Consider the following 26650-nt stretch of genomic DNA (forward strand, 5'->3'; position numbering starts at 1 on the left):
TAGGTTCTCCACTATAAAGTTATTATTTCCCATTGTAAATAGTAATTAATTTATGGAGAGATATGTGAAATTATGTAAACATCATCTTCATCAATCTTTCACCCATTAGTTTTAGCATCTGTTGATGATTTTCTAACTCCATTATTCTCCCTATATTTATTAATTAGTGTTTTACTGGTTAGAGAGCATAACTTCCTATCCTATATAAATATTTATTTATTCGCTTATTTACATCAGTAGGGAATCATGGATTTCTGTTTTATTCAATGAGTTAAGATCTATTACTGTCATTTGTTGTGATGCTCAAATTATCCCAGATTTAGCCATATGGAACCCCATCATGATGGCTTCTGTGTCCTTTTGATGTGTCCCCACCATTTTTTTAAGCAGGTTCTTGTTTTCTGGTACTATATGATGTTCCAGGTTTATCTTATAGATTCCTTACCCTAGCCCTGAAATCAACTTTTCTGCAAGGAACTCTGGAGAATTCCAGAGAATATTATTGGAGAATGTTATTTAGAAACTAGTATCTGGCACATATATACACATATATATATACACACACATACACACAAACACACACACTCAAATACTGTATATATGTATATATTTATTTATAAATATATATTTGTATGTGTATATATATATTTTTATGTATGCTTGTGTGCCAGATATCGGTTTCTAAATAGTATTCTCCCATATATATGAATATATATATGTGTGTGCATGAATGAGTGTCTAATTCTCTTATTGCTTGGAAGCTTACCAGTATATGAATACATCACAATTTGTATATCCATTCTCCTATTAATGCACATTGGGTTATTTCTATTTGGAGGCTATTATAAATAAAGCTTCTCTTAACATTCTTGTACACATTTTGGGGGACATGTACTTTCATTTCTATTGGTAAATACCTAGGATTGGAATTACATGGTAATAGAATATGTTTAATTTTAATAAGACACATCCAAAAATTTTCAAAGTTTATACAGTGTACATTCTAACCAGCAGTATGTTAACATTCAGTTATTCCACATCCTCACTGATAAATTTGGTGTTGTAAGTCTTCTTAATTTTAACCTTTCCAAAGGGTCTGAAATAGTATTTTATTGTGGTTTTATTTTGCATTTTTCTGATGACTAATGATGTTGAGCACTTTTTTCATGTCTGTTGATCATTTGTGTGTCTTCCCTTAGGGAGTATCCGTTCAAATCTTTTACTCAATTGTTTTTCTTTTTATTGTTGACTGCAGAAGTTTTTAAAAATAAATTCTGTATTCAAGTCCCTTTATTAAGTATATATGTTGCTAATATTTTCCCCCAATCTCTGACTTACGGATCCATTTTTCATGGTGCCTTTTTATGAGAAGATTTTAATTTTGAAGTAACTTAAGTTACCGATTTTTTATTTTATGTTAATTGCCTATTGTGTTCTTTTTAAGAAATCTTTGCCGACCCCAAGGTTGTTTGTTTGTTATTGTTGTTTTAATAGAAGTTGTATAACTGTTGCATTTATATTTAGGTCTGTGATCAATCTCAAATTAATTTTTGAGTATGATGTGTAACAAACAGTTGGTTTCCTTTTGTCCACATAAATTCAGTTGTTCTAGTACCATTTGATAAAAAGATCCTCTATTCTCCATTGAATTCTTTTGGGGTGGTTGTCAAAAATCAAGTGCGGGTCTATTTCTGGAATCTCAACTCTGCACCATTAATCTATGTTTCTCCCTATGCCAATACCACATTGTCTTAATTAATGTAGCTTTGTAGTAAGTCTTAAAATCAGGTAGCATAAGTCCTTCAAATTTATTCCACTTTTTCAAAATTGTTCTGGCTATTCTAGGTCTTTTGAATTCCTGTCAGGAACACAGCTGAGCTGTTAGGTGTCAGAGTAGCTAATTAATACAACAGTGAGCCAAAATTAAGCCATTAATCACTTACTTTGAAGGTGTAAGTAAGAAGCTACAACTGGAAAAAGCATGAACTCCTCCCTCTTCTATTTTCCCTCCATGGAACAACATAGCAGTTGAAGGTCAAGTGGATCAGCTCAGGCATAGAGTTCTTCTCACTGTTGAGGTTGCCCCAAACAAAAGGCTCTGGCAGTCTTATGGTCAGAGGAGAGGGTGAGGGGGGAGGGCTAGGAGTGGAAGAGTATAGGGTACAGAGTCAGAGTGGGGAAAAGTGTCTTCAGAGTCTCCCCCTTTCCCCAATAAGGATATCTCAGCAGAGGCGCTTGAAGAAGACTTCTGCACAGGCCTCAGAAAAGTAGACCTAGCAATGAAGGCACTTGAGCTAGGAATGCAAATGGGCATAAAAACATGACCTGCCCAGAAAATGGGCCTGAATCTTTGACTGCAACTTCCTTCAGAGACGGCCAATGCAGTTTAAGACCAGACTAAGTCTGGTCTTAGGAGGTCAGCTTTCCCCTTGAGAGGCCTGCCAGGTGAAGCCTTTGTAATTGCCTATGGTGAGACCTGAAAACTCACACAAAGGTTTTTAGCCAGGAGCTAGACTCCTCAATTTCCACATACATTTTAGAATCAGCTTGTCAATTTTATCCAAAAAAGCTTGCTGAGATTATGAATGGGGTTACATTGAATCCATAGAAAATTTGAGGCCAATTGGCATGTTCATATTATTTAGTCTTCCCATCTATAAACATGATATAGTATTCCATTTATTTGGCATCTTCATTTCTCTCAGCAATGTTCTGTAGTTTGCGAGTATACTGTTCTTCCGTATATTTTGTTAAATTTATCCCAAAGTATTTCATATGTTGATGCTATTTTAAATAGTATTATTTTTAAATTTGTTTTCCAATTGTTCACTGCTGGTTTTTAGAAACTCCAGTGTTTTTGTGTATTTAACTTGAATCTTATAACCTTGTTAATTCACTTATTGGTCCTAGTAGTTGCATGTGGTTTCCTTAAGATTTTCTACATAGACAATCATGTCTCTATGAATAGGATCAATTCTACTTTTGACTTTCCACTCTTTATTTCTTTTTCTTGCCTTGTTGCACTGGTTAGGACTTTTAGTACAGTGTTGAATAGACATGGTAAGAATGGACACTTTGCTTTCTTCCCAGCCTTAGGGGGAAAGTATTCAATATTTCACCATCAAGAATATCATGAGCTCTAGACTTGTCAAAGATGCCTTTTAATCCTAATTTGCTGAAAATTTTTATCATGAGTGGCTTGTGGATTCAATCAAATCCTTTCAATGTATTAATTCAGGTGATCATATTGTTTTCTCCTTTATTTTGTTACTGTGGTGAATTACACTGATTAATTTTCAAGTAATGTACTATTATTGCATTCTTGGGATAAATCCCACTTGGTCACAACATATTACCCTTTTAATATGTTACTGTATTTCATATGACAATTTGTTAGGAATTTCTTTTGATGAGGAATATTAACCTCTAATTTTCTTTTCCTGTAATGTCTTTGTCAGGTTTTGGTATCAAGATTTTTAGGCTTCATGAAATGAGTTGAAAAATGTTCCCACCTACTCTACTTTTAGAAAAGTTTGCATAAGATTGGTATTATTTCTTTCCTAGATGTTTGACAGAATTAACCAGTAAAGCCATCTGGGCCTAGAGTTTCTTGTGGGAAGGTTTTAATTACAAATTCTATTTTTAAAATAGATATATGGCTATCCAGATTTTCTGTTTCTCCTTGTGTCACTTTTGGTAATTAGCCCTGAGCTAACATCTGTTGCCAATTCTCCTCTTTTTCCTGAGGAAGATTGGCCTTGAGCTAACATCCATGCTCATTTTCCTCTACTTTATATGTGGGATGCCTACCACAGCATGGCTTGATAAGCAGTGCGTAGGTCCACGCCTGGGATCTGAACCTGTGAACCCCTGGCTGCCGAAGCAGAGCATGTGAACTTAAACACTATGCCACCGGGCCGGCCCCTGTTTAACATCTTTTAAGTGCTTATTTCACATTTGTACATCTGTTTGGTGAAATGTCTGTTCCAATCTTTGCCTATTTTTTTATGAAGTCATCTTCTTATCATTACTGGGAGTTCTTTGAATATTCTGAATAAGGTATATATTTTCCAAATGTTTTCTCTCAGTCCATGGCTTGCCTTTTCATTTTGTTAATGGTATTTTCTGTAGAGCAAAATGATTTAATTTTCATGTCATACAGGTTATCAATTTTTTATTTTACAATTTGTGCTTTTCGTGTCCTATTTAACTGTTGCCTAACCCAAGATTACTGTGATTTTTTCTTGATCCATTTTTTTTTGTCAGAATTCTACTTTCAAACTCAGTCTTTTTTTTTTGCTAGGAAAGATTCATCCTGAGCTAATATCTCTTGCCAATCTTCTTCTTTTTTTTCCTTCCTCTCCAAAGCCCCAGTGCATAGTTGTATATTCTAGTTGTAAGTCCTTCTCATTCTTCTATGTGAGCCAGCGAAACAGCATGGCAACTGACAGATGAGTGGTGTAGTTCCATGACTAGAAACCGAAGCCAGACTGCCAAAGCAGTGAGAGTGCCAAACTTTAACTGTTAGGCCCTCAGGGCTGGCTCCCTTGATCCATTTTAAGTTAATTTTTTTGTACTATGGAAGGTAAAAGTTAGGGCTCAATTTTTTACTTATGGATATCCAATTGTTTCACCATCTTTTATTGAAAATATTATCTTTCCTCTGAAATGCCATAGCACTTTTGTCAAATGTCAATTGACCAATTATGTGTGAGTTTATTTATGGACAGTTTTTTTCCCATTAATATTTATGTTTATCTTTATTTTAATACCAGCCTATCTTGATTCCTGTAGCTTTAGAGTAGGTCTTGAAATTATACAATGTAAGTCCTTAAACTTTCTTCTTATTTTTTGAAACTGTTTGGGCTATTCTAGATCCATTGCGTTTCCATATACAGATGGTCCCCAACTTACAATGATTTGACTTATGATTTTTCAGCTTTATAATGGTACAAAAGCAATACACATTCAGTAGAAACCGTACTTTGAATTTTGATCTTTTTCTGGGTTAGTGATAAATGCGGTATGATACTCTTGTAATGCTGGGCAGTGGCAGCAAGTCACAGCTCCCAGTCAGCCATGTGATCACAAGCGTAAACAACAGATACACTTACAACCATTCTGTACCCAATCAACCATTCTGTTTTTCACTTTCAGTACAGTATTCAACAAATTACATGAGATATTCAGCACTTTATTATAAAATAGGCTTTCTATTAGATGATTTTGCCCAAATATAGGCTAGCGTAAGTGTTATGAGCATGTTTAAGGTAGGCAAAGCCATGATGTTCGGTAGGTTAGGTGTATAAAATGCATTAAATGCATTTTCAACTTATGATGGGTTTATCAGGACGTAACCCTATTGTAATTTGAGGAAGATATGTATATTTTAGAATCATGTTTTCAATTTCTTAAACAAAAAAAGAAGTCTGCAGGGATTTTGTTTGGAACTGCTTTGAGTTTGTAGATCAATTTGGGGAAAATTAACAAGATTGAATCTTCTAACTATTGATCAAAGTACATCTCTCCATATATTTAGGTCTTCTTTAATTTCCCTCAGCAGTGTTTTATAATTTTCCGTGTACATATTTTCTACATATGTTGCTAAATTTGTGCCTAAGTGGTTCATAATTTTGATGCTGTTATAAATATTGGATGGAGAGTTCTATAAATTTCAGTTTAGTCAAGGAGGTTGATAGTGTTGTTCAAAACTTCTGTATCCTTGCTAATTATTTTTTGCCTAATTGTTCTATCAATTATTGAAAGAAGAATGTTTGCATCCTTAATTGTGGATTTGTCTATTTTTCCTTCCAGTTCTTAATTGTTGATTTGACTATTTTCCTTCCAGTTCTCAGTATTTCTCCATGTACTTTGAAGCTCTATTGTTAGATGAATCCACGTTTAGGATTGCCATATCTTCTTGATGAATTGACCTCTTAATCATTATCCCTATTTATTCCTCACAATTTTCCTTGTTCTGAAACATACTTTGTCTGTACTAATATTGCTTTAATATAGCCATTTAAGCCTTCTTTTAATTAGTGTTTTCATGTTATATGTTTTCCATCCTTTTACTTTATATTTAAAGTGGATTTGTTGTAGGCAACATGTAGCGGGTCTGAGTTTTTATCCACCTAGGTAATGTCTGCCCTTAATTGGAATGTTTAGACCATTGACATTAATGTGATTATCCATATAGTTAGGTTTAATGCAAGTATTTTCCTATTTGTTTTTCTATTTGTCTCATTTGTTCTCATCGCCTTTTTTCCTCCCTTCTTTTGAATTGCATATCTTTTAGTGATTCTATTTTATCTCCTATATTGTCTTAAGTATTTAATTTTTTAATTTTAATTTAAAATTTTTTTTAATTAAATTTTTTATGGTTTGCTCTGTGGTTTACTATATATATCTTTCTTTAAATTTTTATTTATTGCAGTAACATTGCTTTATAACATTGTATAAATTTCAGGTGTACATCATTATACTTCTATTTCTGCATAGATTACATCGTGTTCACCACCCAAATACCAATCCCAACCCATCACCACACACATGTGCTGAATTATCCCTTTCGCCCTCCTCCCTCCCCGCTTCCCCTCTGGTAACCACCAATCCAGTCTCTGTCTCTATGTGTTTGTTTATTGTTGTTATTATCTACTACTTAATGAAGGAAATCATACGGTATTTGACCTTCTCCCTCTGACTTATTTCGCTTTGCATAATACCCTCAATGTCCATCCATGTTGTCACAAATGGCTGGATTTCATCGTTTCTTATGGCTGAGTAGTATTCCATTGTGTATATATACCACATCTTCTTTATCCATTCGTCCCTTGATGGGCACTTAGGTTGCTTCCAAGTCTTGTCTATTGTGAATAACGCTGCAATGAACACAGGGGTGCATGTATCTTTATGCAATGGTGTTTTCAAGTTCTTTGGATAAATACCCAGCAGTGGAATAGCTGGATCATACGGTAGTTCTATCCTTGATTTTTTGAGGAATCTCCATACTGTTTTCCATAGTGGCTGCACCAGTTTGCACTCCCACCAGCAGTGTATGAGAGTTCCCTTCTCTCCACATCCTCTCCAACACATGTTGTTTCCCGTCTTGTTAATTATAGCCATTCTGACGGGCGTGAGGTGATATCTCATTGTAGTTTTGATTTGCATTTCCCTGATAGTTAATGATTTTGAACATCTTTTCATGTGTCTGTTGGCCATCTGTATATCTTCTTTGGAGAAATGTCTGTTCAGGTCTTTTGCCCATTTTTTAATTGGGTTGTTAGTTTTTTTGTTGTTGAGATGCGTGAGTTCTTTATATATTTTGGAGATTAAGCCCTTATCAGATGTATGGTTTGCAAATATCTTCTCCCAATTGTTAGGTTGTCTTTTCGTTTTGTTGATGGTTTCCTTTGCTGTGCAGAAGCTTTTTAGTTTGATGTAGTCCCATTTGTTTATTTTTTCTATTGTTTCTCTTGCCCGGTCAGACATGGTGCTTGAAAATATGTTGCTAAGACCGATGTCAAAGAGTGTACTGCCTATGTTTTCTTCTAGAAGTTTCATAGTTTCAGGTATTACATTCAAGTCTTTAATCCATTTGGAGTTAATTTTTGTGTATGGTGTAAGGTAAGGGTCTACTTTGCATGTGGCTATCCAGTTTTCCCAACACCATTTGTTGAAGAGACTTTCTGTACTCCATTGTATGTTCTTGGCTCCTTTGTCAAAGATTAGCTGTCCATAGACGTGTGGGTTTATTTCTGGGCTTTCGATTCTATTCCATTGATCTGTGTGTCTGTTTTTGTGCCAGTACCATGCAGTTTTGGTTACTATAGCTTTGTAGTACATTTTGAAATCAGGGAGTGTGATACCTCCAGCTTTGTTCTTTTTTCTCAGGATTCCTTTAGCTATTTGGGGTCTTTTGTTGTACCATATAAATTTTAGGATTCTTTGTTCTATTTCTGTGAAAAGTGTTGTTGGAACTTTGATAGGGATTGCATTGAATCTATAGATTGCTTTAGGAAGTATGGACATCTTAACTATGTTAATTCTTCCAATCCAAGAGCACGGAATATCTTTCCATTTCTTTGTGTCTTCTTCAGTTTCTTTCAGCAATGTTTTATAGTTTTCGGTCTACAGATCTTTCACCTCTTTGGTTAAGTTTATTCCTAGGTATTTTATTCTTTTTGTTGCAATTGTAAATGGGATGGTATTCTTAATTTCTCTTTCTGCTACTTCATTGTTAGTGTATAGAAATGCAACTGATTTTTGTATGTTGATTTTGTATCCTGCAACTTTACCATATTCATCTATTACGTCTAAAAGTTTTCTGGTGGATTCTTTAGGGTTTTCTATATATAAAATCTTGTCATCTGCAAATAGTGACAGTTTCACTTCTTCCTTTCCAATTTGGATCCCTTTTATTTCTTTTTCTTGCCTGATTGCTCTGGCTAGGACTTCCAGTACTATGTTAAATAGGAGGGGTGAGAGTGGGCATCCTTGTCTGGTTCCTGTTCTTAGAGGGATAGCTTTCAGTTTTTCACCATTGAGGATGATATTAGCTGTGGGTTTGTCATATATGGCCTTTATTATGTTGAGGTATTTTCCTTCTATCCCCATTTTATTCAGAGTTTTTATCATATATGGATGCTGTATCTTGTCCAATGCTTTCTCTGCATCTATTGAGATGATCATGTGATTTTTATTCTTCATTTTATTAATGTGGTGTATCACGTTGATTGATTTGCAAATGTTAAACCATCCCTGCATACCTAGAATAAATCCCACTTGATCATAGTGTATAATCTTTTTAACATATTGTTGTATGCGATTTGCTAGTATTTTGTTGAGGATTTTTGCATCGATGTTCATCAGTGATATTGGCCTGTAATTACTATATATATCTTTAACTTAACAAATAAATAAATAAATGACATTATACCACTTCACATATACTGTAAGAACTTTATAACAGTATACTTCTATTTATCCTCTTGTTCTTAGTACTATTGTTGTCATATGTTTTATTTCTATACATGGTATAAATCCCCAATAAAGTATTATTTTTGTTTTAAATAATCAGTTATATTTTATGAAATAAGAAAACTCTTTAACATTAATCCACATATTTACCATTTCTGGTGCGCTGCATTACTTAGTGTGGATCCATTTTCTATCTGGTATCATTTCTCTTCTGCCTGAGGACTTCTTTTATTATTTCTTGTAGTACAAGTCTCCGAGTGATAAATTCCCTCAACTTTTATTCGTGTGTAAAAATCTATATTTCACCATTCGAAACATATATATGCTGGGTATAGAATTTTATTTTTACAGATTATATTCACTTGTTATGTTAACGATGTCAGTCTATTGTCTTTTGGTTTCTGATGAGTAGGTTTCATCATTCTTAAGTTTGCCCCTGTGTAGGAAATATATCTTTTTCTCTGTCTGCCTTTAACATTTTCTATCACTAATTTTCAGCAATGTCATTATGACGTTTGTATTTTTCTTTGTGTTTATTCTGCTTAGGATCCTTTGAGTTTCTTAGATCTCTAGGTTTATTGTTATCATGAGATTTGGCTATCGTTTGGCTATTTTGGCTATCATTTCTTCAAATATGTTTTCTGCTGACCTTTCTTTCTAAAAGTCCAGTTACGTTTATTCTAGATTGCTCAATTTTGTCCTGGGGTCAGTGATGCTTTGTTGGTTTTTTCAGGTTTTTTTCTCTTGTGTTTCATTTTGGAAATTTTCTATTGCTATTGATTCAAGTTCACTATTCTTGTCTGATACAATGTCTAATAGTCAGAAGATTTTTCATTTCAGATATTATAGTTTTATCCCTAGAAATTTGATTTGAGTCTTTTTTATATCTTCAATTTCTTACTTTATCACAGTTATCTTTTCCTCAACAGTCTGGACTATCTGGAATATATTTTTTATTTTATTTTTTTTATAATTTTTTTTCTTTTTTGTGAGGAAGATCAGCCCTGAGCTAACATCCATGCCAATCCTCTCGTTTTTGCTGAGGAAGATGCCCTGGGCTAACATCTGTGCCCATCTTCCTCCACTTTATATGGGATGCCGCCACAGCACGGCCTGACAAGCGGTGCATCGGTGCATGCCCGGGATCTGAACCCGGGCCTCCAGCAGCGGAGTGTGTGCACTTAACCTCTATGCCATGGGGCCGGCCCCTGGAATATATTTTTTAAAGCATTTTTAATATCCTTGTCTGCTAATTTTATCATGTTTCATTTATAGGTATGTTTCGGCTGATTTATTTTTTTCTTCTGGTTATTGGTCATATTTTCTTGATTCTTTATACGCTTGCTACTTTTTACGTAATGGACGTTGTGAATTTTACATTTATGGTGGTGTTTTGTTGGATTCTTTTTAATAGTGTTAGATATTTTTCTGGAAGGCAGTTATGTTACTTAGAATCATTGTTTTTAAGCTTTTTTATGGTGGGTCCAGAAAGGCCATTAGTTTATGGCTGATTTGTCCCCACTGAAGTGTCCCTATTGAAGTGATACCATATTTCTGCTTTTCCATGTATTAGGAGATCTTAGCAATTTGCCTGGTAGTAACCTGCAATATTCTCAACCTTGTGTGAGCTTTGGGAATTGTTCTGCTTTATTTTTTGGTGGTTCTTTCCCAAACCTGAGATAGTTTCTTCACATGGATACACAGATCAGTACCCAGCCAAAATTCTGGACCATTCTGTAAATCTCTAGTGTACTTTCTCTCTAGTACAGCTCTCTTTTCTCTAGTATTTTGCCTCATAAATTCTAGCTACTTTTGCAGCATCAGACTCTGATGTCCGTCTCCTCAATTCAATGAGACCACTGATCTCTCTTTGAGTTTCAGTTTCCTGTGCTCTAGCATGGGAAATCTCTCCATTCACTAAGCTAGAACACATGACTAGAATTCCTAGTTAAAGTTTACCTCCATTGTTATTCTCTCATCTTATGCTATGTTGCCTGTTGACCAATATGTGAAAACTGTTGTTTTATATATTTTGTCCAGTTATCTAGTTGTTTATGGTAGGAGATTAAATCCAGTATCCTTACTGACTTTTCAACAACCATTGTCTGACCATACCAACGCTAAGGTATAACTTTCTAGTATTTTTATTTTTAGTTCCAAGATAAAACTAATTATTTTGGTTGGTGTCAAACGTTCTAGTTGCCTATTTTTATTCTTTCAGTATTGCATTTGGGAATTCTATCAGACTTCTAAGCAGAAATAATTAACTATATTTTAATATAAAAAGTTTAGAGATATTAACTTGCTACAATATGTAGTATGTAAAAGATTGCATTTACTTATAATAATATTAAGATTGATTATACTTTTGTGTGGAAAATTTTGAAAGTACTTTAAGAACAGATTTCTGATTTGTTACTCATAAAAACCCTGTGAATTAGATAAATCTAGTATTATAATTCTCATTATAAAGTAAAGAAAGTAAAACCTGGCAAGATTCATTCATTTTTCTCCAAGTCATATAACCTATAAATGATAGAGATGGGATCTTCTGACTTTTATAACAATACTTTTTCCAGTTTCCAAAGTCTGTCTTACTGGAAGATGTAGAATTCGACGTGAAATAGCAAAACTCAACGTGAAATAGCAAAACATCTAGTATGGTGGAATTTTTCTTTTAATTTGTTGTGAGGAAGGCAGTGTGGTGGAATGGAAAGAACTAAATTGAGAGTAAGCAGATGATTTGTCAACCGGATTCAATCTAAGTAATAAAACAACGTGGAATTTATGTAAAATGAGCAAAACAACATTCATTCAGCTAGTGTATATTCAGTTTAGAAAGCAAAAAGCACAGATTTACAATTGTTCAGCCAGAGGGCATGCTATAAATGGAGAAAAAGAGAGTAAGTGTATGCCTAATGGTTAAGTTGACCACAATGCCTGCTTAGGAGAGCTGTTTTAATTTTTCAGTAGATTTAGTTAATAAAATAATCAAATGGTCTTTGTCTTTTAATAAATGGGACAAAATAAAGAACAAAGGAGTGATAAAATTTTAATTTTTTGTGAATGAAAGTTATATTTCTGTTTATATCTACTACAGTGTCTAAACCTTAAATATATGAGTTAATTTTTATGTAAAATTTTGTGTTAAGTATATACTCTTTGTTTAAGAAGAGAACTAATTTGGAGCCTAATAATTTTTTTAAAAAGGCATCTAATTAGATACCTAAGCATCTGTAGCTATTAAAGTGTAACATTACTTGACCTTTGTGCCCCTTGCCTAGTAAAAAGATTTTATGTGATTCTTCTGTAAAAACCTAAGACCAAGTTAAAGAGCAGATTGGGTAAACACTACTTATATGATAAAATTGATGATAAAACGTGATTGTGGTTCATTCCTGTTTTTTGCAGTGGTAATTATACAAGGTCAACCTATCCTATGTAAAGGCATAATATCCTTCGTGACTTTACACCAATCACTGCCTGACTCTAAGGCGTTACTTTCCAATAACCTTATCTTTAATTCAAGGATAAAAATAATAATGGTTTCTGTGATACATTCTAGTTGCATATTTTCTTTCTCCCAGAGTTGCATTTGGGAACTGCAATGGGTTGGCTGTGGTGGATTTTATACAGAAGACAGTACTGTTAAGCATGGGAACCATTGACCTATATAGATCAAGTGACCTATACCAACGACAACCCCGGTCTCCTCGAAAAAACAAGCAGTTCATTGCAGGTAGGAGATAAAACAAGATGGTTGTGAACTTGATTAGTTCATCTGTTTTCTTACCTTTAGATTTCTTGTCGTTCTGTGATGCTATTCAAATGCATGGCAATATAAAGTCAACATAATTTACGATACCGTGTAAGTAAAACTGGACAGAAACATAGTGAGAAACTTTGAAAGGGTAAAGAAGGTTTTTAAACTTCAGTTTGCTGTTAAAGTTAGGAAGTATTTCAAATTCCTTAGGTTGAATTCCTAAGAAATAACAGAAAATAAGAACCTATTAAATATAAAAATGCTAAGATCAGACTCTAGTTGAAAAAAACTTCTTGCAACGGTTGTATTAAACAGGATAATTTTCTTCTAATACATCTGGCCCTTTTAAAATATAATATTTGGTCATTCACTACTTTTAATTTTTTAAATTAACTCCATATTTTAGCTGTCATCTTTCCTTGTTGGATGAAGACTTTCTTGGTGATATTTTTACAAATGCAAAAAAACGTTGTTAATTAACATTAAAAAATGCTACGAGGGGGCGGCCCGGTGGTGTAGTGGTTAAGTTCGGGTGCTCCACTTCTTTGGCGGCCCAGGGTTCACAGGTTTGGATCCTGGGCACAAACCTATGCACCACTTGTCAAGCCATGCTGTGGCAGCATCCCGTATAAAGAAGAGGAAGATGGGCACAGATGTTAGCCCAGGGCCAATCTTCCTCAGGAAAAAAAAAAAGTGTTACAAAAGATGATATATTTCTTGACAGGACCAATAAATTGATTTATTTAACTATAAAATAAAAATACATAAGGTTAATTAGGATATAAGCAGAAATACTTTCTATATAATGCCAAACTTTGATATGCCAAATTATGACAGATTACTGAAATTTCAGTATATATCCAAATAGTTGGCTTTGTAAACATTGCCAAAATTTTGTATATTTTCTGTCCACTGACAGTTTAGTTAAAAAATTAGCTGAGCTAAAAGATTTGCAGATGGAAATGCATCCTATAGTGTTATGTTATTTTAGACAGTTCTTTTAAATTTCTTTGCTTTTTTTAAATAATCAATTGAATATTGAAGCCTTTACTAAATATACCAGTGCAAAAAATATTTTAAAATAAAAAGAGTACATGATGGTAGGTGTTATTTTCTAAATAACAGGTGTGCCAAATTTTACATCTGAATGTGATAATAAAGGAAGTTTCCTTTTGGACTAAGGAAAAATTACATGATATCCTGAAATTCTTCTTGTTTGTTAATCTTTCTTTTGTAAACCACAGCCCTTTTCAAATTGCTAGTTTAGACCCTTTTCAAGAGCACTAAAGTTCTCGTTCAGAACCTGGAGTTTCTTTGTTTTTTGTTAGGGATCTAAATTTTTAATAATATTTTAGGAGAGTTGGAAATTTCAAATTCTACAGGTTCTGCCTCTACTCCTGGCTTTTGAAAGGAAGGCAGAATAAGAGAAATTGTGCATGTGTGTACCATAAGATTCCCTCATGATTGGGAAAGAAAAGGTTGACTTTTGAAAGTTTATGGACTCTATGGTAGGAAGATATTAGGGACTAGTATGTACTGTTTGCATGTTGAAAGCAACAATTCAATCAGAAAAGCTGTGGATCCTATGACAGCATCTAAGTTACTTGTTGGATATACTAATAGTGTCAAATATACTTTGTCACTGGATATACTAACTTTGTCAAAGTGTATATTTTGACAAAGGTAGTACAACTGTTATTTAATTTAATTTAAACGTGATTGAGCCTCAAAATTGTGATTAGAGATTAGAATTTTAATGACTTTAAAATCAGAAAAAACTGTGATGAAGTCATAACTCCGTATTTAGTGTATAAAGTGACTACAATGAGTACTCACTTTATGTTACAAAAATAAAATATTAAAGGTGAAAATCCCTAAGCTTTCTTTTTAATATGAAGATTAAAGGCAACCATTTTGATATTTATGAGGTAACATACATATTATTTATAAGCCAAATAAGTTTACTATGTAAAAAACATATGAGAAATATGCCATCTATTTTAATGATTTGATTAAATAAAACTACTACAGCATTCTCATCATTCATCTATCACCTCTTACTTTCTAATTGATTTATTTTTTAATATCTCCTTTCTAATTTGATTACCTAAACTTGCTGCAATTTCTTCATCTTGGCTGTTCTAGATACTGGTATGATATCACTTCCTTTCACTTTAGACTATTTTTCTCTCTTTTCTCTGCCTGCTGCTGATGCTGGTGTTCTGGCATGTTCCAAAGACAACTTTTGCATGCGTGGCCTGTCTAACTTTTATCCTGATTTAACGAAACGGATCCGTACTTCCTATCAGAGTAAGTTCTATTAAGGTTAGGCAAATAGCTTTTTAAGTCATAATGCTTGAGTTAAATCCATACATCTGTGCTTGGTAATGTGTTTTTTAAAACACATTCAGCATGCATGCAAATTTTTGTTTTGTTATGGAAGTGCAACCTGATAATTTTAATAAAAATTATACAAATAGTTCAAATAATTATTGTCATATACCCATTTACTCATATCCATTGTTTCAGTGTTTATTTCAAACCATGCAGACCATGTCCTATTAGTTCAAGAGTCCTTGTCTTTGTTTTGAGGAGGAAGAGCCACGGTGTCCTTGTAAATAATAAACCTGATATACCAGTATCAATAATAATTGAATGCTTTCTTATTTTGGAAACCTTGTACCTTTGGCCATTTTATAAAATTATTCTAACCAGGGCCACAATATTTGCTTTTTCTAAGTAATTAGATTTCTTAGAGGTAGCTAACTATTCCTAATTTCTGATGCTTTGTGTTAAAATAGAAAACGCAAACAGGTTTCTATAGTGATTTTAGGTACCAAACACTGTGAAGTTGGGGAATTAAGGTCACAAATTAAAGAGTCAATAATATTAACATTTAGCATGGTAGCAAATGCAAATCTGAAGATGGTAGAGTAAGCAATTCTAAAAACTGGTGCAGAAAGAGTAGGGAGTGAGGGTATACTTGGTGGTGCAGATGATACTAGTAATGTTATAGGTGAATATTTATTGATATGAGAAGATGCTTCCAATATATTGATCAACGTTACATTAAAAAAGCAGATTACTTAACGATATATTTAAGATGGCCTCATATTTGTGTAAAATATACATATATATGTATACACACATAACGCACATGTTGTTTGTATCTTGACTTTCTTCAGACCTCACCTCACCAGCTTGTAGAACTAATGCAATCACATCACTTGTAAAAACCTAAAACTTTGTGGGGCCAGCCCTGTTTCATAGTGGTTAAGTTCGGCACCCTCCACTTCAACAGCCTGGTTTCACGGGTTCGGATCCCAGGCATGGGCCTACACCACTCGTCAGCCATGTTGTGGCGGCGACCCACATGTGAAGTGGAGGAAGATGGGCACAGATGTAAGCTCAGAGCTAATCTTCCTCGACAAAAAAAATTAAAAAAAAAAAAAAACCTAAAACTTTGTGTTCTTTTAGCTAATGGAAGTCAATTGCTATGCAATCCTTAAAATTTTTCTGAGAGTTCCCAGAGGGTGACTTATTTTTGCTCATAAGTATTCTCCAGTTTTCTGCTCTAGCAGAGCACCCCCTTTGGGGTGCTTCCCACTGCCTCTGCTCCTGATGCTTTGTGATGGAACACTGATATCTATATTGGCTTCTGCTGCTCCTAAAACAGAAACTTATTAGGTATTATGATCGTCTTTCTTGACACCTAAAAATTACATGAAATTTCAGTTTTCATAAATAAAGGTTTTTTGGAAGACAGCCATACTTATTCATTTACATATTGTCTGTGGCTGCTTCCACACGACGATGGCAGAGTTGAATAGTTACAACAGAAACCTTATGGCCCATGAGACCTAAAATATTTACTGTCTTGCTCTTTACATAAAAAATTTGCTAATCCCTGCCCTATACCATCCTTTCACATCCATCCCCTGCCGCGTAAAGGGTTTCAGCCAAAACCTTTCCTGTAAATAGTCTCCATGTGGTTTAACACACATACTCAGACTTCTGAATCCCAGGTTAGCCTTCTCAAGGTGGAATCCTCCTACGTGTGTGTGTGTGTGTGTATGTGTGTGTGTGTGTGTATGTGTGTGTGTGTGTGAATGCATCCATCTATATAGATAGAAAACGTTTCTGGAACATGAGATTGTGGATTTTAGAAATTTCTTCTTTTAGTTTTAATTTATTTTATGATATTTCAATAATAAACATGTAATGCTTTTATAGTAAGAGAAATTGGATACTGAGAATAAGAAGCAGAAACACGCTCTTAGTTAATCAGAATTCTACAGTATCAACCACAATGTAAAGGTTAAAGAAGTACTGAGACATGCTGGTTCACCTCTGACCCTTTAAGAATCTTATAATTGCCCTCAGAATAAAAAAAGCAAAGATTTTTAAACTTTCATTCAGGGTACTTTAAAATATAATTCCTATGTATATCTTCAAATGAATTTTCCACTACTCTTCTATAAAAATACTCACCTTAAGCCAAGTGTATTTATTTTACTACCCTTATGATTTACTCATATCATCCCCTCTTTGGAAATGCCTTGCTCAAATTTCACTCCTTATAGTAAACCTTTCCTGCTGCCATCAGAGCCCTGTTGTGCCAATTCCTTTATTTAAGTGCCTACGGTGTACAGGCTAGTACACAATAGTGTCTGAACCATTTACTTGGTACTTATCCTAGATATGTTTGTATGTTTACTTATTTTTATGCTTATGCTCTACATTTCCAAATGCATAATAAGAACCTGAATACCATATCTAAAATTCTTTATATCCTCTACACCAAGCACAGGTATGACCTCAGTAAGTAAATGATGGTAGTGGGATAGAGCATGACAGCAGGCTCTTTTCACTCACATGAATAGCCAAGAGACTTTTCAAATTTGATAAATGAGAGCAGAAATAGCTTCTATAGTTACTGGGTTCACTGGAATTTTGCAAAAGAAATCATGGTTTCTTCTAAACAAAGACCTAAAGTATCAAGACAGAAGTAAAATCAAGTCTTTAGAAGGCCATAGAGAGATTTTCCATGTCTCCACCAGTGGACTCCATGGGGGCTCAGACAAGCCCTGGGATTTTAAATCAGATTTCTTAAAGTCCTCTTGATAATCAACATCTTGTATTTTGATAAAGGACTGAGTTTTTAATGACTTGAAGGTATATCCTAGAATTTTCTTTTAAAAATAAATTTTATGAAAATTTGGCTGTAAGTTTAACTATTGGGTCATATAAACTGGTTACATTTCTACAGTTTCATTTTATTATAATAGAGACTGTACAGATTTTTCATGAATTGTTACCTAGCTTTCAGAAAACCATATCCACATTGTCCCTCTTTGGGGAAACTTAACCCACTTCCATTGAGTGTTTATTCTATTCTGGGATTGTGCTCAGCAGCTTGACTCAGTGTTATATTATTTAATGGTTGTTATAACCCTTTGAGGCAAATAGATATTTGTTAGTAGATTCCCCTACAGATGAGAAAATTGAAGTTGAAAGAGATCAAATTAGTTTCTCCAAGTCACACAGAATAAGTGGGACTCAAACTTAGGCCTGTCTGATGCAAAAGTGACTTCATATGCTTTCCGCTATGTTATCCTGTGTCTCTAAATCTTTTAAAGTTTCAGGTGCCTTGGAAACCAATTCCATTATTCTATAATCAGAAACCACAATTTTTTTTCAGTTTTCACCCACAATCAATGAAATAATATATTCATAAATGAAATAATCTAAAGTTGTTTTTCACAATTGAAGAGATTGGACAAGGTGCTCTGTGAAATCCATTTTTATATTGTATTATATTGTATCAGTCTTGCTCTCAACGTGACATCACATTCTATTTTGAACCTTATAGGTTTCATTTCTGGAGAAACATCTCAATTCCTGTTTTTTCCTGGGCTCTTTCACTGGTCACCTTGTAACGTAGGTTAGGCTCCAGGGAGCTGCGTTCTCTAAACCTGTAAATTCTCATCTGCAACTCTTTCACATCATAGAATAATAAAACTTTATAGTTCAAAGTCTATATTTTACAGATTATGATTTGTGGAAGCAGTGAAATGCTTTGGAAACAACAGCAGACATAGGGTCATAAGGTTTATATTAAGTTCTACCTTTTCTACTTATTAACTATTCATGACATTTGTAATCTTAAGCAAGTCATTTAACTGCTCTGAGTTTCTTTTTTCTCATATATAAAGTAAAAATTATAATTTCTAACTCCCTTAGAGACTTTTGGAACTTTTACGGGTTAATGTTTGTAAAAGCACTTCTATAAATATTAGACATTATTATTATAATAGATGAAACCAAGCCGCAGAGGAGTTAAATAACTTTTCCAGAATTACAACCAATCTTTGGAAGATTTAGGGCTAACACCCAGTCAGCTGCTTCATCACCTAGTGTTCTTTCTACTTGTGATTATGTCAGAAATTTTGGTAGTTAAAAACTGATAGTATGCCATTTGAACCAAAGGAGGTTTGAAAAGTAGGCTTAAGGTAGAGCATTGTCAGAAAAATTTGCTTGTGCATTAATTTGTAGTTATGCAATGGGGAATCCTTTGGAAAGTCTCAAGCCTATCTCTAGATATTTTTTCTCTTCCACTGTATGGTTTTTTCAGAATGTGGGGAGTGATAACATCCTGGAAACACAAATCAGAAACATAAAGAAAAATTGAAAGGGGAAGATAAGACTACGAGAGAACTAGCAAAGAGAGGCAAAAAAATATTAAAAAAAATGAATGGAGAAAGTCAAGAATGGAGGAGGAGTAAAACAAAGAAAGAAAAAGAAAAGAAGGAGTGCCTCAAGGAATAAAAACTAGCAAAAATTATGGTAAACAATAAATGTGAAAATTTCATTCATTCAAAGAATATTTGTTACGTATCTTCTGTGTCAAACATTTTCCTAGACACTCGGTATACAGTGATGAGTGAAATAATTATGGTCTCTTCTCTCGATTTATAACAGAAAACACATAGATAAAGAAATCCATAGATATACGATTATAATCAAAAAAAGGCAGCAATGCTATGAAAGAGAAAAATGAGATGAGGGAGAAATAGACCTATTTTTGAGAGTGCTGTCAGGGAAGGGCCTGTCTGAGGAGGCAACATTTAAGTGAAGCTTTGCAGGATAGGGAGGAATCAGACAAAGCTTTAGACTTAACTTCTGACCAAGATAGAGTAACAGGGACCAGATTTAACCTCCTACTTCAAACAAACAAACAAACAAAGAGACATAATAAATGAAACTATGGTTTTTAAGACAAAGACATGAGGCAATGAAAAATAGTAATCTCTGACAGGAAGGGAAACAAAAGAAGTGAACCCTACAACTACACCTGTTTACTGCCCTGAGAGAGTTTCTATCCTACAGCAAAAGGAGGAGGGGAAAACCAGAAGGAAACCACTCGACTCCTTGGTTGAAGAGAGGGAGATGAGAAACCAGGGAAACCAAAGCAGCTAAAGTTCACAAAGAGAAGATCCCAGAGTTCTACAGAGTTTCCTGCTCAAACAAAGCACTGATCAACACATACATATCACGAAACTGACCAGTGACAGGTAAAGAACCATCTGAAAGGAGTGAAGGAAACAGTGCTCAACACTCAAAGAAAATAGTGCCTATTCCCAGCAGCCAAAGTAGAAAAAATTTATAATTCACATCCACTTCTAGTTAACAGAGTCTAGCCAGTGTAATCAGGCAAGAAAAAGAAATAAAAGTTATCTAGATTGGAAAAGAAGTTAAATAGTCTTTTTTAAACAGGCAATGTGATCATCTATGAAGAAAATCTAATGAAATCTACAAAAAAGCTGCTAGAAATAATAAGTGAGTTTAACAAAGTACAGGATATAAGATCAATATATGAAAATCAATTTTATTTCTATCTACCCACAAAAACAATTGAAATTAAAAAATACCATTTATAATGACATCAAAAATATGAAACACTTAGCCATAAGTTAGACAACAGATGTGAAAGATCCACACATTGAAAACCAGAAAATATTGCTGAGAGACATTAAAGAGGACCTAAAAAAATTAAGAGTTACTCCGTGTTCATGTTTCAGAAGACTTGATATTGTTAGAATGTCAGTTGTTTCCCAATTGATCTGTAGTCAATACAATCCCAATAAAAATCCAGCAGACTTTTAACAGATTTTGAGAAAATGATTTGAAAGTCCATACAGAAATGCAAAGGAGTTAGAGTAGCCAAAACAGTTTTTACAAAGAAACAATGTTGGAGGACAAACACTACCTGCTTTTAAGACTTTTAAAAACAAACTAGTGTTGTTGAGGCAGTTTGGTATTTCTCCAAAGACAAATAGATCAATGGAACCCAACAGAGACTCCAGAAATACACCCACACATATATGGACAACTGATTTTTGACAAAGGTGCAAAGGCAATTAAGTAGAGAAAGAATGATCTTTTGTACAAATGGTATTGAAACAATTGGATATCATTGTGTAAAAAAATTAACTTTTGTCCATACTTTGTACCAAATTTTTAAAAATTTGCTTACGATGGATGATGAACCTTAATATAAAACCATAAATCTAGCTAAAAAGGAGAAAATTTTTGTGACCTTGAGATAAGCAGCAGTTTTTTAGATAATAACCAAGAACATGCTCCATAAAAGAACTTATGGATAAACTGGACTTCTTCAAAAGTAAAAATTTCTGCTCTTCAAAAGATACTGTTATGATAATAAAAAGTTAAGCCACGGACTAGGATTAAATATTTGCAAAGCATATATCTGATAAGGGACTCATGTCTTGAATATATTTTAATAATTTTTGAAACTCAGTGATAAGAAAGCAAATAACCCAAAAAAGAATATGGGCAAAAGGTTTGAAGAAACAGTTCGCAAAAGAAGATATACTGATAGCAAGCATAGGAAAAGATACTCAACAACATTTATCATTGAGGAAATCAAACTAAGACTATGAGATAACATTACATATCTATTTAGAGTGGCTAAAATTAAAAAGACCCATCATACCAAGTACTGGCAAGAATGTGGAAGAAATGGAACTCTCCCACAGTAATGGTGGGAATGTACAATGATATAATCATTTGGCAGGTTCTTAAAGATTTAACCATACACTTATAATATGATCTAGCCGTTTTACACCTAGTTATTTACCCTAGACAAATGAAAGCATATATCCATACAAAGACGTTCATAGCAACCAAAAACAAACATTGGTAATAGTCAAAAACTGAAACAACTGAAGTCTCCATCAATAGGGTAAATGGATAAGCAAATCGTGGTATATCCGTTCAATGGTTTACTACTCAGCAGTACAAAGGAATGCACTATGGATATATGATACAACGTGGATGAATCTTAAGATAATTACACTGAATAAAAGAAACCAGACAAAAAAGGGTGCATACTGTATGATTCCATTTATATAAAATTCTAGGAAATGAAAACTAATGCATAGTGACAGAAAGCAGATCAGTGGTTGCCTGGGGATGGGATGGGGCACTTATAGGGAGGGCTGGAAGGAAGGATTACAAAAGCACACAAAGAAACTCTTGGGCATGATGGAATTTTTATTATCTTGATTGTGGAGATGGTTTCACAGGTGTATACATATGTCAAAATTTATCAAATTATGTACTTTATAAATATGTCAATTGAACCTTGATAAAGCTATTTTTTTAAAAAAACTAGCCACTTGAAGAGCAGGGAGCAGTGTATTCCAGGCAGAGTGAACAGCTTATAAGAAAGTTCCAAGGTGGTAAAGGACTTAAGTATCTTCTGGAAATAGAAAGAAGGCCAAAGAGGCTGGGAGTGTATTGATTGAGAGGGAAAGTGGGTTAAGATTTTGATGTCTAGATGAGCAGACACAAGCAAGTATAAGAAATTCAGTTTTGTTTTAAGCAGGGCAATGATATGCTTTGATTTATGTCTTAAAAATATCATCCACACTGCTGTATGAAGAAAATATTGTGGAGCCAAAGAAGAATGAAAGCCAGTATACTAGTTAGGAGGCCAGTATTGTACTCCAGGCAAGAAATCAAGGTGGCTTTAACTAGAGTGGTATCGATGTCGTTGGAGAGAAAAGGATAGGTCCAAGAATCATTAGCACTTATAGAGCTACTAGTTATTATTCAATGTGGGAAATCAGAGAGTGGAATCAAAGATTATTCCCAGATTTCAGCTTGAGCACTGATTGTGTCTTAATATTATTTACAAAGATGAAGAAGCTGGTAGGGAATAAAGAGTACAATTTTAGACATGTTAAATTTAGTATGTCTGTCATTTATCTAAGAGAAGATGTCAAGTGGACAGGTAAACAAATCTGAATATTAAGGTTGTAATTTGAGTCTTTAGTATACAGATAGTATGTAATGGCATGGGAATAAGTAAAATTACCTAGGCTGCCAGGGTTTGGGGGGAGCAGAAGGAGGGAAGAGGAGATTTATGGATAGAAGCATCAAGAATTTCAACATTTAAATTCCAGAGGAAGAGGAGTAGTTGGCAAAGAGGACCTGCCAGAGAGAAGAGAAAAAATGAGGAGACTGTTGCAGAAGCCAAAATAAGGGGGAGCGTTTCAAGAAGTGGTCAGCCATGTCAAATGCTACAGATAGGATAAATAGGAAAAGCCCAGAAAAATGACTAGTGGGTCTTGGTCTGTGAAGGTTATTAGTGACCCTTTAAAAATAGTTTTGGAAAAGCAAAATTATATTAGACTGAGGAGTGGCAAGTGAGGAACACAAAAGTAGATAACTGTTTCAAGATGTTTGGCTATGAAGGGGTGCAGAAAAATAGGTCAGTACCTGCACTGGAATAAAATGTTAAAAGAAGGAATTTTTTGTTTTTTCATTTTTAGATAAAGAGCATGTTTTAAATTTAATGTGAATATGGAATAATCTATAAAGAAAGAGTTTGATGATAAGGGACAGAGGGAATAACTAAAGGAGCAAAATCTTTAAAATTTTGGGGATGGAGTCAGAGCATATGTACAAAAATTGGTATTTGATAAGAGGCTTTCTTTATTGTAATAGATAGGTACATAAAAGGAGAGAGCTAAAGAAGGAGAAGGATAAATTGAAAAATGTGTGATTTGGTTGAGGAATGAAACAAGTGATTTCTATATCTCTGATTTTCAGTTCTGTATTTTAATGAGTTTCCTTTCTTTTTGAAATCAGTTTTACGGTATAATTTTTCTCATTCCAAAATTTGTGTTGAAAAGAAACTTAATTGAATTGTATTTAGTAGGTAAAATATAAGGTTCCATCTTTGAATTTTAAAAAAATAAAGAAATAAAAAATAGGGGAAATATTACTTTGTAATATGTGTGAGTTTTCTGAAGTTTAGTTAACAGTAATCTCAATGTGAGTCAAACAAATAAAACAGGATGATATAACTTAAGGCAACCAGGGATCAACCAGGGATGATTTTGTCCCCCAGGGAACATTTGGCAATGTCTGGAGACATTTTTGGTTGTCACAATTAGTAGGAGTGGTGCTGCACTGGCATCTAGTGGGTAGAAGCCAGAGATGCTGCTAAACATCCTACAATATACCACCCCACAACAAAAAATTATCTGGCCAAAATGTCAATCAAATTGGAAAACATTCAGACCAGAACATTTTATGTGGTAAATGATAATTTGGTAAGAAAATCCCAAAAAGTGTAGACTGTTATATGTATGGAGACATTTGTGTACTGGGGATTAGTCGCCTAAAGAATACTGATATTTTAGCATTCACGAGTGGGTACTTCAAATACTATCATGATTATTGTTATCAATTAAGGTACACTATAGGTTTATATTCTTAGAAATTTATAAAAGTTGATATAATTCATTGTACCCAATAGAGTTTTGTCTTCCAATATTCAGTTGTCTGTTTACCATAAAATTTTTGTATCTGTTCTCAACCAGGATTTATAGAGTTTTTTTAATGAATCACTGTACAATTCTTCCAAGTTTAGTAGTCAGTTTGCTTGACTTTATTCATGTATCAGACAAAACTTTCTCCACATAATCTCATGGAAATCTCGCCATTTAGTGCTCAATATATTATTAGGAAAAGCACAATTATTTGGCATGCACCTTGAGCACTTTAATGAATACCTACTGGTGTCAGTAATGGATTAACCAATTTAACTGGTTTCCATTCCTTTGGTCCTCATGTCTTCATTCAGCTTCCACAGTATTTCCAAGACGTAAAGTATAAATGAAGGAGGGATTTCCATTTCCAGATAGGATGTTGAAAGACATAAAAGTCCTTCATCCCTATGGTAATGACAATGATGGCAACAACAACAGTAGTAAAATCCTGTGATAATAACAATGATAAAATTAAAATCGTACTTTTCTATGAAGCTATTGAAGAGTGGTGGATTCAAAGAATCCTTGATTAACTGAATTCCAGAAAGAGAAGAGCCATTCATAGATGAGTAGAAAGCTGCAGCTGCTTCTATACCTGGGGCAAGTGACTGACCTAGGCACAGGGGGAAGGAGTGAGCTTTCCATAATTGGACAGACTGCAAAGAATAGGAAAAACCATTGTAATTTATTAACTGCCTGGAATGGCCTATTGAGTGGGAATCTGAAATAGCTCTAAACACAGAAACAAATTATTCCATTTGGCAATTCTCTGCCACCTAACACTCACCACTTTCAGAATTTTTTTGAGAAAGTGGCGGTGCAGGTGGACCTTAAACGACGAGAGAATTCATGTGGTTTCAAAGTACTTGCATTCTGAGGTTATTATAGAATTTGACCTAAGGTGAATTAAACTATCTGAAGCTGCATCCCAACCCTCTCCCTTCACAAATATTGAGAACTTTAGGAATCAGCCCCTCGGCAAAGGGAGCGTGGATCTTTGAGTGTTGGACTGAAGAGGAAAGAGAGATTTTCTTGGTCCGGTTTTAAAGGGAAACTTAATTTAATTAAAGCTGCAGGCCAGCCGCAGCTCAATTCAATACTTTGTAGAATCTGAATGATTAGCCCTTCCCTTAAGCTGTCTGACAAAAGAAATGAAAAAAAGAAAGGATATATATATATATATACATATATATTCCAGTCATATATATATACTTCAGTCCCCACTATTCTTTTATACACAGCATACTATCAGAAATTAGAAAACATGCAAAGAAGCAGAAAATCATGGGGGGGGGAAAGTCAATCTAAGTAGACTCACAGATGACCCAAATTGAAATTAGCAGACAAGAACTTATGAACAATTATTATAAGAATTTATAGTAAAAGGTGGATTAGAATAGGGGAATAGGTTTGGGAATTTCAGGAGAGAAATTGAAACTCTAAAAAAGGACCAAATAGAAATTCTGGAAATGAAAATAATGTATCTGAAATCAAAAGTTCACAGAGTCACTTTAACGATATATTGGACAGCCGTAGAAAGTATCAAAGAAGTTGAATACAGGTCAATGAAAATGATCCAAACATAAGCGGAATTAAAAAAAAAAAAGTTAACAAAACCTAAATGAACATCAGTAACTTGTGGCTGAACTTTTTTTTTGAATTTGATGAAAAACATGAACTCCAAGATCCAAGAATCTCAGAAAACCCTACACTAGAAAAATTCAAAGAAACCATACTTAAGATTTTAAAGTAAAACTACTGAAACCAACATCAAAGAGAACACCTTAAAAGTAGTAAATGAACATACATACACACGGGAACAATGATATGAATAAAGAGTGATTTCTCATCAGAAATAATTGAAGACAGAAGACAACAGAATGACATCTTTTAAGTACTAGAGAAAAATAATTGTAAATCCAGAATTCTATATCTAGCAAAAATATTTTTAAATGAAAGAAAATAAATTTGTCATCAGCAGACCTGCACTACAAGAAATGGTAAAGAAAGTTTTTTATGGCTGAAAAAAATACCAGATGGAGAT

The 26650-nt window shown here is 34.0% G+C and overlaps 1 protein-coding gene across 1 annotated transcript in view; it reads left to right on the forward strand.

The window, feature by feature from the left end:
* STXBP5L (syntaxin binding protein 5L) overlaps positions 1-26650 on the forward strand; it is a 337784-nt gene that overhangs the window by 224505 nt on the left and 86629 nt on the right. The window contains exon 19 of the mRNA XM_058555874.1: positions 12567-12718. Coding sequence (XP_058411857.1) covers positions 12567-12718 — 152 coding nt within the window. The remainder of the gene's footprint in view (positions 1-12566; positions 12719-26650) is intronic.

Source organism: Diceros bicornis, chromosome 15, assembly GCF_020826845.1.
Source record: "Diceros bicornis minor isolate mBicDic1 chromosome 15, mDicBic1.mat.cur, whole genome shotgun sequence".
Taxonomy (NCBI): domain Eukaryota; kingdom Metazoa; phylum Chordata; class Mammalia; order Perissodactyla; family Rhinocerotidae; genus Diceros; species Diceros bicornis.